This window comes from Nilaparvata lugens, chromosome 2 (genome assembly GCF_014356525.2).
Source record: "Nilaparvata lugens isolate BPH chromosome 2, ASM1435652v1, whole genome shotgun sequence".
In the NCBI taxonomy this organism is placed as follows: domain Eukaryota; kingdom Metazoa; phylum Arthropoda; class Insecta; order Hemiptera; family Delphacidae; genus Nilaparvata; species Nilaparvata lugens.
In genome coordinates, this window is record NC_052505.1 from 36552301 (window position 1) to 36567841 (window position 15541).

At 34.5% G+C, this 15541-nt stretch overlaps 1 protein-coding gene across 1 annotated transcript; it reads right to left on the minus strand.

Moving 5' to 3' along the window:
• Positions 1 to 2586: 2586 nt before the first annotated feature.
• On the minus strand, positions 2587 to 15284 carry LOC111054041 (pituitary homeobox homolog Ptx1-like; the record flags this gene model as incomplete). The annotated part of the gene is given in 2 exon segments (XM_039421112.1): positions 2587 to 3899; positions 15137 to 15284. A coding segment is annotated over 1 exon segment (229 nt), but the record flags the coding sequence as incomplete, so codon positions are not given.
• Between the last annotated feature and the right edge of the window lie 257 nt (positions 15285 to 15541).

Below are 15541 nucleotides of genomic sequence, written 5' to 3' on the forward strand. Positions count from 1 at the left end.
ATTTTCTTCCCTATCATGAATCATTATGAACACTCCAGAGCAATGAAACGTTTTTCGAATGCATTATTCCTGTTCAAGAAGATTATTAATTATTAACGACACTCTAATTTGCAATTAACAATCGTGCTTAAAATAATGAATCTGGTGTAGCAGCAAATGCATCATAGCAAAAATGGAATACGAGCAAAAACAGAATTCACAGTGAGCCTTCCATTGCCACTGATTTAATAACGCCGTAATAATAAATTAATAATACTGGCTGGCTGTATGAAAGTTTCTAAACCTCACCCCGTTCTCACTACGAGCGGGGCGGGGGCGAATCCAAATGCGGCTACATAAATTCATACTTTACTCAGTTCCATATTAAAACATTTGCTCCATTTATAACATTTACATGTAGTTAATAAGAGATAAGAGCGTGGACGGGACCTTTTGTAGGCCGTAAAACACTAATATCTGTCTACCTATCCCTCTCTGCCTCTATTTATCTTTCTCTTCCACTTCTCTTCTAATAATTTATGACTCTATATCAGTTGATTTTAGAACGAGTGTTCTGTTTTATTACTGCTATTTGCACACGAATCCTGTGTTTTATCTCGGCCAAAATAAATAGAATGTTTCTATTTGCTTTAAAACGCGTTTTAGTTTTCCCAATTCAGATTTATCAAACTCATTATCATCTCGTAAATTATTTGTCTACGGATGCATTGCATGTGATTTCAGCAACAGATCAAAAATACTTGACTTTATATTTGTTATTTAAAAAAGAGACTGAGCTAATTTGGCAGAATTATTAATGATTTTTAACAAGGTATTTCACACCCCATGATTTAATCTGAAGAGACTAGAAACTTGCTGTAGAGATGTCAAATGAAAAGTACGAACTAATAACTCTTCAAACAAGTTTCGTCAACCACTTGGATCTACTATCTTGAATGAGTCAATTTTCTACTACTATCTTGAATGGGCTGAATTCCGCTGGGCAGTGGGCATAGCGCTCATTTGCTATTAAACTTCATTTCGCTTGGTGAAAAGATTATTGCAATAGTTCCATATGAAAGATCTTTCCAATTGAAAGACAATAGCCTAGTTTCAATTTAGCTGGTAGTTGCTTCCGTTACACTCTTATCGAAATTCATTCTCCGTAAACAGTAACCGTCAATTCAAATGATCAATTTTTTCATATAGCACTACTATATTTTTATTTTCCCCTGGGAATTTGATTCAGCCTCATCTTGACAACAAAGCTTGGCTAATCCAGGCATTACAGAACTATCAACTAGGCACTTGAGAGGATTCAAATGAGTAGCTTACTTGACTAAAGTCTCTCAAGAGTGGAGAATTAGGAGATTTATCCAATTGCAAATATGTAGGCGTATAATCCCCAGTTTGTCTACCACAGATTCTTGTATTGAAGTAGTTATTCTTCACAATATGCTATAGGATTCAATTTCCCACATTGCAACTCTCAGTGTGTTGATATTCATGATGCTCATCAAATTCATAATGTTAATTTTGTTGTAACATTTTTAATCAGTTCAAAATTATTTCTAGTCTGTAGCTATTGAGATTCCAACCAAACTTAGAAACTTAATCTTTATTTACAGGTTCAATGAAAATCTCTTCAAGTTGAATATTGTTCTGGAGATGACAGCCATATGTTTCAGTTTTGTAAGAGTGCCAGACTGGATCTAGAATCGAACCTGATGCAGTTTGAGTTGACTGTCAGACGTCTTCAAGTATTGAATTTTCTGCAATTTGAGACCAGACATGGAAACAAGTGAGTTATTTTTTGCGCTCTTCCGTATTCTTTTATTTTGCAATTGTCTAACGCTCATGAAATCTATTTACTGGTGCCAACAAGATTTTAGCTTAGCCCAACAGATGTCAAAGTGGGAAGTATCACAGAAATATTCGAAACAATTCTTAAAACAGAATGAAATAGAAATCAACCTATTTCAGATATGTCTTTTTGTGTTAATTTTGTACAAAGTACTCCAAATTTAAATATGTTCAACGCTTCTTCTTGAACAAATGTCTCAAAACATCAAATTCATCATGATTTCAGCTAGCTGCATACTGTATCCCTACTTGTCACATGCCAACGAATCTAGTTCTTCTTTATTAGCTACTTATGATGTAATCTACTATTTGAAGTTAACTTTCACTTATCACTGCAAGACTGAACCGATAATTATAATGATTCTATCTGGGTGATCAGTCACATTGTTAAATATGTCTTCCTCACAATCAGTTTCTCAAATTCCCCTTTTAAATTCAAGATATTTTATATTATTAAAAGAACTACTATGAGACTGCCTTCTTTACTACATATCATTACAATATATCCCATTTCTTATTAGGTTGTATTTTGATCTCTCAAAAGACCAGTTCCATAGAATTTCAAACCAGCGTTTAATTTATGTGCATGTTTCAAAACTCTATTTGTTACTGCTCACTTCATTATTGATACTGCTTTTGATATTTTTCAATTTTGCAATAAATATTAATTTCAATGAATTTAAACTACTACCCCAACTCATGCAAAATGATGTGAACTTATTGAGTTGTGAGTTTGTGACTGACCTCGCTTGAGCTTTTCGAGAGGCTCGTGGTGTAGCACTGTGGGCGCACAGGGCACGGGGTGGTGGTGCGAGGTGTCGTGGTGGTGCACGTGGTGATGGTGACCCAACATGGCGCCGCCCAGGCCACCCGGTGCCACCGCATCGTGCAGATTGTGGAGGCTGTGGCTGTCGGAAGCCGACGACGACACCAGATCCTGCAGGCAGAGCCCGTTGTCCGCCAGACCTTCCATGTCGTAGCAGCTGTTGCGCAGGTAGAACGAAATCGTGGAACCGGTTGTGGGCTGCTCGCTTTCAAATTCTGCTATTATCCCACTAGTTCACCATTGCACGCGAAATCGGTTGTCCTTCTGAAAGCGAACTGTTGATTACGAACTTGAAGACTACAATCTTGATCTTTGAAGACTACGTTTTCTCACTAGTTCATCATGTTACCACAATTTCGTTGACCTTTTCTTGTACAAATTCGTGCATTCGTTGTATTCTTTCAATTTCTAATGCTTTGAGTTCTGACTAGTTCTCCATTTTATAACAGATATTGCACGAACCTAGAGAGCAGAAGCCTAGAAATATTTTCTGTATAAGGGGTTGCTTATCTTTGTAAAGTTAGTCCTCACAAATTCACCCTGCTTCTTCGATTACGCGTTCCTTTTCTATTGTATGAAAATTTTGATTATTATATGTTCTCACTAGTTGACTATTGAACGAACCAGGAGAGCATAAATATGGAATATTTGTAAAGTTGGTTTGCGTTGAATAGTTATCTCTCACTAGGTCACTTAATAGTCAAAAAAACTTTCAGACTTAAAATAGTCACCCTCAATAATATTGTAAAGGGCGTTTGTATCGACGATTTTTGGTTTACTCCACGATCAACATGATTGTGAATTATTATTATTTCACTAGAATTCTATTAGAAAACAAACGCGTTTCAAATGAAAGCACGCTCGGATATGTCACACTGTTCCGATCAGCTCACAACTACTATAGTTTAATGTTTCTATAGGTGTTGTAAATCGATTATCATATCAATAAACCGGCTATCGAGCCGTAAGCCCTTGAAAATTCAAATTCAAGTTATCAGTCAACTACTTGAGAGATTCCATTGTGCTCATAAAATTCATTCCACTATGTTCTCTGTCAGTTTTGATTTCAAGATTGCTTCGAACAAAATCTGTTACCTCAACTAGTTGCGAGTTATTTTCTTTAACAAGTCTTCATATTATGTATCAAATTGTGGAGTTCAGTTGGAAATAAACGCACATTTTGCCAGTATACGAACAGCGAATGTGGCTGTAGATTGGACTCTCCTTGAACCTGTAATAGAAGGAATAATGTGTTATTAATGTTCAGAGAATGTGTGGCTGTATAGAATAAACAAACACTTATATCCACTTTCAAAGTTTATGATCCATAAAGTTCACCATACAAAATTTGTTTAAATATTCAAAACCGTTGATAATCTAAAATGATCATATTTTCAATCAGTTGACACATCAAAGCTTATGATGATCCTATTTATACTGATAGTTTCAAGTCTTGAGCCTCAGGTTAAACATCATTATTTCAAGGTCAGAGAGCATTTGTTCGATTGAACAATCCTTAAGGTAATTCATTTAACTTTCTTTTCGTTTCAAAGTCATTTTACTATGCAGATGTTTTCTAAAACAGTGAGTAGGTGAGGTAACTTTTTGGGAGAAATATAAGCCAAAATTTCCATTCTGAGGACTACTTTTGAAAAAATGGTGAGTTTTAAAATGTGCATTGTAATTCAAAGTTTAATGTACATGCAATTTCACTTGTTTAAATTAATTTATAAAATCATTCTTACTATGATGTACTAGAAAATGAATGATATCACGTATTTCATTTTATTATATGAAAGAATAGAACTACGCAGTTAGTATAGAACGTGATTGAACTGGTTTTTCGAAGAAATAATTTTGAATGCAAGCATTTGACGTCCATCCACTTTTAATTTCTTAGTTTACAATAATATGTCGTCATTACTTCCTCATATTGGTACAAAAGAAGGATTTGTATGCCGTAGGATTTAAGATTTTAGTCTGGTTGTTGAAAAAATGAATAGTCTGGATTCAAAAACTGGCATTATTTTTAGGAGTCATTTTATATTGGTTTGGTCTCATTTTGGATGAAAAAACATATTTCATGATCAAAAAACAGTTTATCATGGATGTAGGAATTTGAAACACTTCAAGGGTTGTATATTAAAATCTAAGAGATTAAATTATGGAAAATAATTAATTTTTGAAGTAAATTTTTCATCTTTTCAACCTGCCCAAAAACATTGCATTGAAACACAATAATTAATAATGGATATTTTGAAATCAAACTTCTTCTTTATATTGTTATAGGTTCAGCATCTAGCATGATTTCAATATAGGCCTATTGATGGATTGGGTATATAAATATTTGTTGTTATTGGGTATATTGAATAACAATATAGTACACTCGTACTATAGGAATTGAATAATAAGTATGTTCATATTTTAAATGTTTTCTGTTACTATACTAGAAAGCAACCAGCATTCGAGGAATATAAATACCTTGATTCAAATCAAATAGTCTGATCGAAGCAAACAATGAATTTCCTCCACAAACACTAATTTTCATATGGTATCAGATATTTTCTTACTTTAAATATCATGCACATGGTGATGATATTAAGTCGAATCACGAAAAGAAAACTCCTTGAAACTATATGGTAATGAGTTTATTCTTATAGAGAAGTTGGTGACATCGAAACTTTTGAATCAGCATAATAGACCTATTTTTTGTCAGAATTGTAAATATATTTTTTCAAAAAAAAAAAAAAACATCAACCTTGGTTGTGCACGGTAAAGAATAACAATAATCTCTGGATATAACGGTAGCAATAATAAATCTCACTAAAATCAATCTCCCCTTAGATGAACTTTTGAATATGTAAAATCTTCATATTTTGCTCTGTTCCAGTCGGTTGTGGGGTATGGTCTGGTATTCTGGGGTAATGCTACCAGAATTGGAGAGATATTAATAATGCAGGAAGCAATCAGAATAATGAGTAGAGCTGATAGAATAGCCCACTGTAAGCCACTTTTTGTTGTGGTAGTGAATCTCTATATATTCAGTAGCCTTGTTCACACTCATAAGTGTAGGGAAACGCTCCAATGTAGATCGAACGTTCATGGGATCAATACTGTAGCCTACTCGACATAGTCATGATATCAACATTCCTTTTGTCCGTCTGGAGAGGCTAAGGTCCAGCCATCTGATAATGGGTAGACGTTTACTTAATAAATTGCCCCTCAAGTTTAGAGACATGGGAACCATAGAGTTCAAAAAAACTCTACATACGTGGCTCTGCTCAAACCCTTTCTATCATGTTGAAGAGTTTTTTCATCTGCCTGAATCCAGCATAGACCTGTAATGCTATAAAAACCATTGAGACCATAAAGGCATAATAATTTGACTTGTACTCTATTATGTATGTGTTCTAATATTTTGACGTGATCTTATTCATCTATAGATGTTTCATGGATTGAGAAATATATCTATCTATCTAAATAAATAGTATTTTTGGAATACACTAGTATATCCAGATCAGGAAGTTCAAATTTTCAACTATACTTTCACGTCAATTCATTTGAGGTTCTGAGGTTCCATTGTAATATTCGGAAGAGAGATAGGTACCGGTATACAAAATTAATAGTTTTTTAGCATAACAAGATATTGTACAATATTCACAGATTTTTGAAGTACTATACCCTTTTTCAAAGTATTTTTTTAAAGAATCATCTGATTGAGTAACCAGTAAAATTTTCAGTATTTAAAGTGATCATGAGACTCAGTGCCTTGTGTTTGCTTTGAATCGTCGTTATTCCTAAAATATTGTCTTGTTTTATTTGTGGTGGATTTCAAAAATTCATTCCATTTTGAGCTATGGAATATTCGTAGTATTCCTTGAGAAGCTTACAAAATGTGAGAAGCAATCAGTCATACACTTAATATATAAATCATAAATTTTTGTTAGTCATACAATGAATTTAAAATTTGATTCAGATTTCATGAGTTAGGAACAAAGTTGCAGAGATATTACTGATTATAGCTACTTTGAGTTATATCTAAAAAGAGTTGTACTGTAATATTTCCAGTACAATTCATCAATTATTTGTTGCGTGTTCACCAAGAGTATAATCGTATGCGTTCATCAAAAACTCTCACAACAATTGTTGCTGAATGAACGAATCGGATCTCCAAATTACACATTAAATGTGATATGATGCGAACTTGAATCGATGCTAACTGATTTATGAAACCCAATTTAATCACTTTTTGCTTTTAGAAAAAACGACTAGCAGTCAGATGCTTTCTATCACTTTTCTAAAAGCAAAAAGTGATTTAATAATAAGCAGTTCGTGATGGAAAACAACATTGAAGAATCCAATTCTATCAAAATAACAGGAAGAAGTTCTAAACAATATTATACTGACTGTAAAATGATACCGTTTCAAGTGATAACTAAATCAAACGAATGTTTTATCAGAATTATAAATGATTTGCGAAGTTGAATTTAGGTTATCTTAGTTTTGTCAATGTCAGAAAGTGACGAAGCAGTTTGAGATTCTGTGTTTGTGTGTCAAGCTTTAAGGAGTTTCCGGTAAGAGGTTGGATGTAGTGGTAGTAGTGGTAATAATAATAATAAATAAACAGAGAGATAAGGCGCTAAGCCAGGGTGGGCTTAGACGGAGATCGGTCAAAAATCCGGGTTTAATCCAGATGGGTGCGTACTTACCGCAGCGGCGGTCGGCTGGTCGTCCGTCTGGTCGGTCCGGGGCGATCCGGTCGGTCGGATCAGGTCGGAGATTTTCGGGGGATGAAAAAAGCGAAAGCCCCCGAGCTGACTAAGTGTTTGTCGGCGTTAGGACAAATTGAGACCAGATTGAGAGAGAGCTTTCGCTAGGGCTTTGGCCCGCCCCTCTGGAGAGATAGCGTCGCCTTCTCAACGCGCAGGCGCCAAAATCCACCCTCCCTCACACTTTCCCCCACACCCTACATCCAAATTCCCCTCCATATTTTCGGATGCACACACTCGCATCAACGCACTCAGCTCCTCCAAATATTCTGCCATTTGTTCTCTATCAAGCGCTCTCACTTCATCGTTATTAGATAATAATGGAATATTCGTTCTCTTCTTCTTTTCCTTTTGGGTGCGTTCGTCGATAAAGGAGATTGGCGGCTGCCACCGTTGAGTAGGTTAGGCACAACTGTTCTGTCTACTGTCACATTTACATACTGTAGCAAGTGGGAGAAATTTGTCTAATTTTTTATCAGAGTCTTTTGGAGTTTAAGTTCACTGTAAAATTGAAAATAGATACAGTCTCGGGCGATTGATATTATATGTCTCCATCAATGAACGATTTGATGTGATTTGATAAAATACAGCATTATACCACAGTACTTTAAAAAAAGATTAATTATACTTGCAGGAAAACATTGTATGAATATGAAATGAATTGAATGAATTAGGTTCTTTGAGATATAAAAATTCTTGATATTGAAATGTATCCATTTATTCAACAATATATCAATGTTTTCACTACTTTGATATAAACATCACTTCTTACTTGTAAGATTGAAAACTGAAACAGAGTAGAATAAAAGTTGTGAAAATCCATACTGACCTACAGTATCAAAACTGTTCAAATTATAACGTTATAAACTATATTCTTAGCGTTTAGATCATTCTTCTGAATATAATAATAATTACTAAGCATTCGAATTTGAATTAGATCCAGCCTGAACGCCTTTTTTCATCTCATCCTGTTCTCAGTTTTAAAATTGAACAGCATTGAATTATTCCAATACAACTAGATACAAATGAACAAAATGCATATCTCGATGTCTATGTCAGTCATAATTTTGTTTGTATATTTGTGAACCAAAAATTCAACTTGAATAAATGAAGTGATCATATAGTAATCTTCTTGAATATTACATGTAGGCCCATAGAAATTCGGAAAAGGAACAGTTTTTGGACTACGCTTGTTGTTCCTTCCCCAATTATTTCTATGATCAATGTATTATCAAATGAATAATTTTAGTTCTCCATGCACAACTTGTGAGGTCGTTGGTTAATGCAAGTAAATAGGCCACATTTCGATTGTTAATCTGAATCAAATGAATTAACAGTGATTGCTGAGTCATAAGCCTACTCCTACTATTGGTATAACTTCATTCATTATCCCTCCTCTTCAGATACAGAGGTGCGAATTATTAGGCCGAAACTGTTGAAGTACTAACTGGTAGGTGAGCAAATAGAAGCTCGATTTAATCTAACATAATCTGGAGACCATATTTACACAACTGAGAGTTGGAACAGTAAAGCAGCGCGGCGCGCACGGTTTATTGTCTCTTGAAGAAGCTTTTCAAACTGCTGTTTTCCGAAAGGATTAATTTCTAATTCAATGAGGATTATGAATGCGCTTTAACGGCCGCATCGATCGATGGCCGCAGTTACTCAATGGGAAGCGGCGTGTGCGTAAAAGTCGCTACTCAACTGCTACAACTTGTAAATAAAATTATTACGACCGCTGCCACACCGAATTACCATCTTAGCGGATCATAACTGTAAACAGCCAACCATTCGGAATGATGATCGTACTTGTGCAAACATTTGAAAAGCTGTTCTAATAGGTCAATATAAGACTGGTGATGTGGATGTATTCGGAATACAAATTCAAACAGTTTTTAAATGGTATCCTATTTGTATTTTCTAAAGTTCTAGAATTAGGCCATCTTTTCTAAACAATTCTAAATTCTACTAAGAGTATAATTTTTCGTGTATATAATACTATTCAATACATTTGAAATTTGTAGTTGTTTGCTATTCAGGGAAATTGTCTTGCGATTCATGAATGAAGGTAAAAAGCACCTTAAGAGCTTTGCCAAAAAAATAATTAAATCTAAAGCTACAATGCTTCATCCAATTGAATTGGAACATCAGAAGAAAATCAAACCTTAGAAACAGGAGTCAGGAAATTGGAGAAACAGCCCATAGAGAAGAATCCAATTGATTATATTAGTTTAGAAGTTTTTAACGAGACCACACATTTTCACATAGAGTTGAGCTTGTCAGATAAAACGTAAATAATGATAAATTCAAATCTCACTATGAACCCCAATATGTAGAATATTAGGCTCTTTTGAAATATCCAAATAAGTAGGCTATATTAAAAATATTGGTATATACTTGAGATCAGATTGCAATTGAATTGATTCAATTATATTAATCAAGAAGTTTTTAACGAGACTACACATTTTCACAGAGGATATAGCTTGACAGCTGAAACGTAACTAATGATACATTTGAAATTCACTTTGGAGCCCAGTATGTAGAACGCTAGGCTTTTTCGAGACATCCTCAGAGAAAGTACTACGCTAGCATGATGATGATATCCCTAATGCAGTAACAAATTCTTAGAGTCTCAAGAGTGATTGCGAGAGAGAAACCAACCGGGATGAAATGAAGTTGGCTACCCATCCCATTCGCTCTAGCGATGAGGTGAGCATTGAAGGGGGAAGCTATAAAGAAGTTGAACGTTGAAAAGGTCCGTTTTACTTTCTTAGCGAGCCAAATCCAACTGAGCCAGCCCGGATTACGTGGCCGGGGGGTGCTTGAGGGGGGAGGGGGGAGTATGTGAGAGGGAATGGGAGCAGAATTAATGCATTCACTTACGGGCGGCAAGACCCCGGACCACGAGACTGTGCTTGGTTCAAGACGAAGCAGGGCTGCAGCAGAGCATCTTGAGGGCCGGGCTTTGGGCTTGGGCTTTGTCTCGGTCTTTGTCTAAGCCCGAGCGCTTAGAGCTGTCGATTGGCTTCGCGGAGGCCTCTTCTCCTCGCCGCTCCACCACTCCCTCTCCTTCTCCTCCTCCTAAACTCCATTTGTAGCCCGGCTTTGTTGATCCTGGCGCTCCATCAACGTTTCAACCAGATTTGCTCTCTTCACTCTTTCCAATTAGCCTAAACACACGCCTGCCAATTTCCACAAAAACACTTCCCCGGTTCGTTTTGTTTCTATTGCGGGTGAATGTCGTACGGGGGTCTCTGTGTTCTCTCTAGGATGGTGGAGTAGAATGATGAAGATGAAGTTCTAGTTTCAAACTAAATAGCTATTGGTGTTGGTTGTTAGTGAGACTTATCAATGAATGTACATTGGAAAAGTATATCCAATAAACACTAGAATACCACCTTATTACACGTTTCTATATTCATATGGATACAGGGTTATTCTAAATGATGAACTAATTTTGAAAAATTCATATTGATTTTAGGCTAGTACTTATCCAAAATGAACAATCTTTATATAAATGGAAAGATAAAATTCCAAAGTCTCTCCACAATAATTATTTTGGGCCCCTATTATTTTTGACTAGGCAGCCAGGTTACACAGTCAGCCGGGCGGACATAACTCGCTCCGTCACCAGACAATGTTGTTAGTCTAGAGCAGCCATTCAGGCATCCTCATCTTGTCTGTCAAACCTGGCTACCATGCTTATAGCTGAAACGTGGCAGCCCTAGTCTAAATCAATGTCCGGTGACAGAGTAAGCGACTGCCTGCCCGGCTGACTGCGTTAACTGGCTGCGCGATCGTGTTGCCTAGTCTTTAACGGGCCCAAGGTTGATTATTGTTGGAAAGATTTGAAATTTTCTCTTTCTATTGGTATAAGGATTGTTCATTCCGGATTAATATTTAATAAATATGAATTTTGAAAACTGGGTTCATCATTTAGAATAAATATGTATACTAAAACTGAATTAATACAATCAAATCTAGGACCTATAGTGAGTTCCACGTTATAATGGCAGTATTTGATCACTATTGGTGTTGCTATCGTTGACTATCATTTGATGAAGCAGATACCGCTATCCTTTCCTAGCTCCGCAACGTTACCAGATCGGTTTTTAACAATGTAGAAATGTAATCGATAAACAATTTTTTTTTCAATTACCGGTATGAAAATTTATCATTTTATTTATTTATCACATTGTGTACAAATACTTAACATGAGGAAATGCACAACATGCCCAAAACTGTCCCATTTCCAATTTATACTATACTGCCCAAATCAGAATGTTGGTTATGTCACTTTCACTTTTCAAAATACAATGTACGCTCTTCAATACTCAGATAAACGAGCAAATTTTGAATCAAATAGATACTATTAGAGTCTAGAATCAAAAAATCTAGAACAGTAACTCAATAATTATCCAAAAAAGTCCAAATTTTGAATGAAACTAGAAATGTTTGAACTAAAAACTTCACATTATTGCGAAATAAAAACTTTAATCATTGAAAAGTACATTTTCAAGTCGAATAAAATATAATTTATTATTTTTAACAAGAATGAGTAGTAACTATTCATTATGTGAATATCATAACTGTTGCTTTCCATCAGATAATATACTGGTATCAGCTATCCTCTAGGCTATAGAAGCCGGTGACAGGGCAAAGAATCGGTAACGCTGCTCTCATATCTTTCTCCACTGTCATTTTAACGTTGGCCTCACTATACAATATCAGTTTATAGTTTTACCAAGATTTTCAGAATCCAACTAGGATAAAACTGAATAATCATTGTCAGTGAGAATTCTTTATAATATTGACAATATGACAATGTTGCCAGAATAAGCCCAATCGGGCTTATGCCTAGGGTTGTCCAGTTTTATTTCACATTTTTATAAATTTCATTGTTATTTTTTATCAACTTATGTTTGTTTGTGAAATAAATGAATTGATTGAAAAAAATTGGTCTGGAACTAGAAAAAGTTGAGTTGTCTGATTGATTTTATTATTTGCTATGCCAGGTATTATAAAATACATATTAAGATAGTTGATACACGATAAATACACAATAGCGCGGCTTTGAGAAGCAAAACATTTGTGTGTGTAAACACTTCTCAAATTTTTCAAATCGACGAATTAAGTCACAACTGGACTGGAAAAGCCATTTCAATTTTTGAAAAAAGAGGCTCACTAATAGTAAACTACTATACGAAACTTGCTATCAACAAGATGTATTTTTAGTTATTTTCTAAGGAGCAAATTCATTTGAAGTTAGGACTGATAATGAGCTTCATGTTTCTTGTATATCATTAGCATGCATAGTGGACGTGAATATGGACTTTTATATTCATCCAAAATTAATTTAAAACTTTCTTTAGTGACACTATCGAATTAATCAAATGATTGGAAATTATCTATTCGCGCCTTCTCCACTATTTCAACTAGATTCGGAAGGTATTCCTAGACTTTAATACTTCTTGGTGATTGGAATCTTGAAATATCGCAAACATTCTTACTTACTGCTTAATTAACTGCAAACATTCTTACTGTAGAAACGAAAGCTGTCCTCAAAATTATGTGTTTGATAATATTTACGAATGCAATTTCTAAAAGTGCTCTATCTTAACTACTCAATTGTTGAGTTTTCCTGAGCTAGTTTGCTTGTTTATTTTTTTTCGATGTTGCGAAGTAGACTGCTGCAACCTTTATGTCTCCTTACCAACATAGAATAGATGGTACTATTTGGTGGTTTGTTCTCTCTCTACTATCATTACAATTTTTCTCAATTGAAATTATTGATAGATAATCTGTTGTTTTTGAACATAGAATCTTTGGTAAGAGCAAATCAGTACATTCTTTTCAGCCAAAATTTAAACTGATCTTTTAACCCAAACGGGGAATGTTTTTGGGTCATTGAGCCTCTTCGTTTTGATTTGTAAATGTTCATTGCAGTATGATCAAAATGTTATCATGCCAAGCAGAGAAGTATGAGTTCGCTTCTTTATTTTTTTCGATGTTGCGAAGTAGACTGCTGCAACCTTTATGTCTCCTTACCAACATAGAATAGATGGTACTATTTGGTGGTTTGTTCTCTCTCTACTATCATTACAATTTTTCTCAATTGAAATTATTGATAGATAATCTGTTGTTTTTGAACATAGAATCTTTGGTAAGAGCAAATCAGTACATTCTTTTCAGCCAAAATTTAAACTGATCTTTTAACCCAAACGGGGAATGTTTTTGGGTCATTGAGCCTCTTCGTTTTGATTTGTAAATGTTCATTGCAGTATGATCAAAATGTTATCATGCCAAGCAGAGAAGTATGAGTTCGCTTCTTTATTTATTTTTCATCATAGTAGGCCTACACTTTACTTTGAAACAGAGATTTTATTCAATTTTTTTGCTATACTTTCAGTTGATTTATGCAGAACATGAATCTTATCTAGAAGTAATGAACCAAATCATTCCAAATGAATTAATTCCTACCGTATTAAACATCAACTGATCAATGAAATGAAAATTGGATTGATAGAGCATCATCACAAAACTTACATAAGAGATCCTCAAAAGCCTCTAAACTTTTATCTCAAACTTTGCTCTTCAATGTTTGTTGTAGAATAGATTTCAAAATAGACAAATAACTCCTACAGTACATATTCGGCGGAGGCAATATTGCAAATAAATTATAAATTTTCCTTATCAGTTCACCCTAATGTACACATTCGAGTACGCAGATAATTTTAATAATAATAATACAATAATAACTCAAATGTCTTATGCCAATCGCACTCCTCTGAAGCTTTGTTTGTTAATTTTGAAGCATAGAATTTGCAACACTAAAACATAGTACGCATAACATTTTTGAAAAAAGCTAAAATCACTTGAAATTGATTTTAAACATATGGCTGACCTTCAAGTGGGTACTCAATACAAAAATAGCGCATCGAAAGAAAAATAAATTTGAATAGGCTATTAAAAAATATAATGCAAACTACATTTTAGGTAGCCTCATATTCGGTATGGCATTGATATACGGGTATGATGTGGTGTAGCCGCATAGTCTACGCTATTGAGCTTTAGTGCATTATTGCATGTACTGTACTTATAATATTCTAAATATTTGAATTAGTAGTGTCAGAGCCCTGTCAGATGCTGAAAAAAGGTTCAGGCTATATGCTAGTACTGTGACTTGATATTGAAAATTATTAGGATTCATGACTACTCTTAAATGAGAGTAAATAAATTATATTTTTTCTCAGTTAGTCAAATTCCATACGTCAACAATGTGAGCATGCAAGCCATCACGTTGCATTATAATCCTATCCATCTAAATCTGGCATAGAATTCAGACTGTCTGTATGACCAAGACAGAGAAGCCTACATTACATAGGTATCCCATATTTATTGGCATTATAGAATTCGTCACGGTACTCTAAGGCAATCCATCAACAGTTTACAGTTTTGATCTACAGTTCTCGTATGTTACTTTGATAGTCTGAAGATGTTTTACAGGAGCTTTATATACTTTGCAATAGTAAAATAAAGGTCCCTCTAGTGCAGAAAATAATTAGAAGCAGATTATTGTAGAATTCTGAACTTTTGTATGATTTTCTTAACTTATTTCTAAATTTGGTTTTAGCCTCTAGACATACGTAATTTATTTGATAACACTGTTGTATTGTGATATTTGATTGAAAGTACTTACAATGCATTCTAAGGAATCACGATCTTGAGCTGTTGAAAATTTCGTTAAAATCTGTCTGTCATTTCTTACAGACCGGCACAATACACTTCACTTCTGTAGAGTATACAAATACAGTACTTGGTAGAATATCAACTTGCAAAACTACTCTTGAATTTTATTTGTTAAATGTGAAGATATATTAGAGGTAAAATATCACTGAATCGATTGAAAACAAAATATATGTATTATCAAGTGAAACAAGATACAATGCCGTATTCAATCTAAGTACGTAACATAACTATTTTTTTCTAATACTTTGTAAACATTTTATAAAGTAGAGAGTAAAGGTTATCCTGAATTTTGTCCAAATCCATTAAAAATTATTTTTATCCCACATTTTACATCAAACAGATGGAAAATAAGTTT